The following is a 2500-nucleotide window of genomic DNA, read 5'->3' on the forward strand; positions in this document are numbered from 1 at the left end:
ATCATTAATATTGTTATTGTTGATATTGTAAGGGGGAAAAAGGGTCTTGGTGTATAAACAGAATATATACATATTTCACATGCACATAAAATGTGTAGAGAACTGTTCCTCACTAATTGGGTTCTAAGATATTGTCCATATGAAAACGATCCATTATAATCCAAGACAAGAATGAATGAATGAATGGTTAAATGCAAACGCCAGACATAAAATGAGGAACCATAATGTAGTAAAGGAGAGAATAAAGGAATATGGTAGAAAGGAAATATGATGGAATTTAAAAGAGGATCGGCATTCCTTTATAATTGCAGACTAATCTCCAAGCTTAAAAAGAATGTCGCCTGACTCTGGGCGTGAGGATGTTCCAAAGTTCTCTATAGTATTACTAATATAAATTTCAAACAGTCAGCACCACGACTTGGGTTAAAACAGAAAAAATGGGGAGAAGTCATTCTGATATTATCACAATAAATAGGTTGTAGCCTGTTGGAGAACCTCCCCATTCTCTACAAAATATACTTATCACAGTCGGCCAAAACCCAGAACTACAGGATGCCTGCAAGTGCCAATGATATAAATCCTCCTGGCTAACATGAACACTGTAACTGAAGCATATACACAATGGTATCAAAATTATCTTTGCAAATGTATATCAAAACACGTATTCATCTTTAACAACTAACATCTATGGTTCAGTCATCCCAACCCTCCCAAGGCAACAGGGGTCGTAGTGCTCAGTCGCTCAACCATCAGACTCGAGTTTTGATACTTTTTGGTGTCTCTGGGATAGGGGAGCTCAAGGGTTGTGACGTCACTTTGTCAGTCGCAGTTACACAACTCCGGACTGGTCTGACTGGTTTTGTGTTTATTTGTGTATATTTGTGTGTGTGTGTGTGTGTGTGTGTGTGTGTGTGTGTGTGTGTGTGTGTGTGTGTGTGTGTGTGTGTGTGTGTGTGTGTGTGTGTGTGTGTGTGTGTGTGTGTGTGTGTGTGTGTGTGTGTGTGTGTGTGTGTGTGTGTGTGTGTGTGTGTGTGTGTGTGTGTGTGAGCACAACCGCATGTTCATGTAAAAAGTGTGTACACTTAGCCTGTTTTATACGTGTTTGCATGTGGAGAGAAAAAGATAGAGAGAGGGAATGAGAGACAGAGAGAGTGAGAGAGAGAGAGAGAGAGAGAGAGAGAGAGAGAGAGAGAGAGAGAGAGAGAGAGAGAGAGAGAAGAAGAGGAAAAGAATGAGCCTGTGTCCTTATACATGCGTCTATTCTTGAATGTCCTTGACTGACAAGAGAATACGGGGCAGCTAACATCTACTCTTCTGCCCCCTTGACCTCCGTGGCTTTGTTCGGGTGACAACTCAAGCCTCCATTGACGCAGTACAACCCTTTTATATTTTCAACTCACAGACACTTCACACATTCATGAAAAATGTCCCTGTATAGACCAAATGCTATCTAGCCTTTTGCATGAGCTCGTAGAGGGGACGAGGAGCAGTGAGGATTGCACTATTGCGCCCGTATAACAAATGGATACAATGTGCTATTACATAAGAGTACACACACACACACACACACACACACACACACACACACACACACACACACACACACACACACACACACACACACACACACACACACACACACACACACACACATTTCTTAGTAAGTAAGGAATGATTGAATGTCTTCGTATTAGTAAAAAAAATTCCCCATAAATGAAATGGACCGCCTGGTGCCAGCCAGAATAAAATAGATGCCCTTTGGTATGGACAGGGGTGCTCTACTCCATTAGTTATATACGGTGGGACACTGCGTAGCTGAAAAAAGTATGGTGTTGATCACAATAAAAGACTTAAATATTCCTCTTTACTTATACTTTATTCTGGCTGCCGCCAGACCATTCAATTCATTTCCATGGTACCCCTTTCCTCGGTAGCGAAGGGGGTTCTGGCTGTCTAATAACCGCTCGGTACTGTTCCTTTACTCCTTCTACTGCCAGACTATTCCATTCATCTCCGTGTCACCCTCTCGATAACGAAGGAAGTCAAATTTTTCTTTGCTGCCGTAGGGGTAAATGTGAGAAATAAAAATCGTGTGTTGTGTTCAGCTGATGAACGCAGTTCCTGTGGCATTGCACTTCACTACGTTGCTAATGTAGTCGTCTTCTTGTGTTACAGAAAGCTTACCCACTTAAGTGGCAGCTCAAGGACCGACAGACCAACGAAATCATCCTCTGCTTCACCTTCAATACAAGAACTATTTAGATGTCCTTGAAGGAGTGAAAACCGTGCAGCCGAGGTAGAAACACTATATGTAAACCGATGTAGATACCTATGTATTAGACGAGGTGGGACATAAATCCCTGTGTATTAGTCGAGGTGGAAAACACATATCTGTATTCATCGATGTATTCAAAGTGGAATATATATATATAGATATACATACATATATATATATATATATATATATATATATATATATATATATATATATACATATATT

General features: G+C 40.6%; 1 protein-coding gene across 1 annotated transcript in view; it reads left to right on the top strand.

The window, feature by feature from the left end:
• Window positions 1-2500, top strand: part of LOC143027770 (uncharacterized) — a 13925-nt gene that overhangs the window by 10119 nt on the left and 1306 nt on the right. The window contains exon 4 of the mRNA XM_076189303.1: window positions 2176-2500. This exon is cut by the window's right edge and continues 1306 nt beyond it. Coding sequence (XP_076045418.1) covers window positions 2176-2262 — 87 coding nt within the window. The 3' untranslated portion in view covers window positions 2263-2500. The remainder of the gene's footprint in view (window positions 1-2175) is intronic.

Source organism: Oratosquilla oratoria, chromosome 8, assembly GCF_046742065.1.
Source record: "Oratosquilla oratoria isolate Oo_2021 chromosome 8, ASM4674206v1, whole genome shotgun sequence".
Classification (NCBI taxonomy): Eukaryota; Metazoa; Arthropoda; class Malacostraca; order Stomatopoda; family Squillidae; genus Oratosquilla; species Oratosquilla oratoria.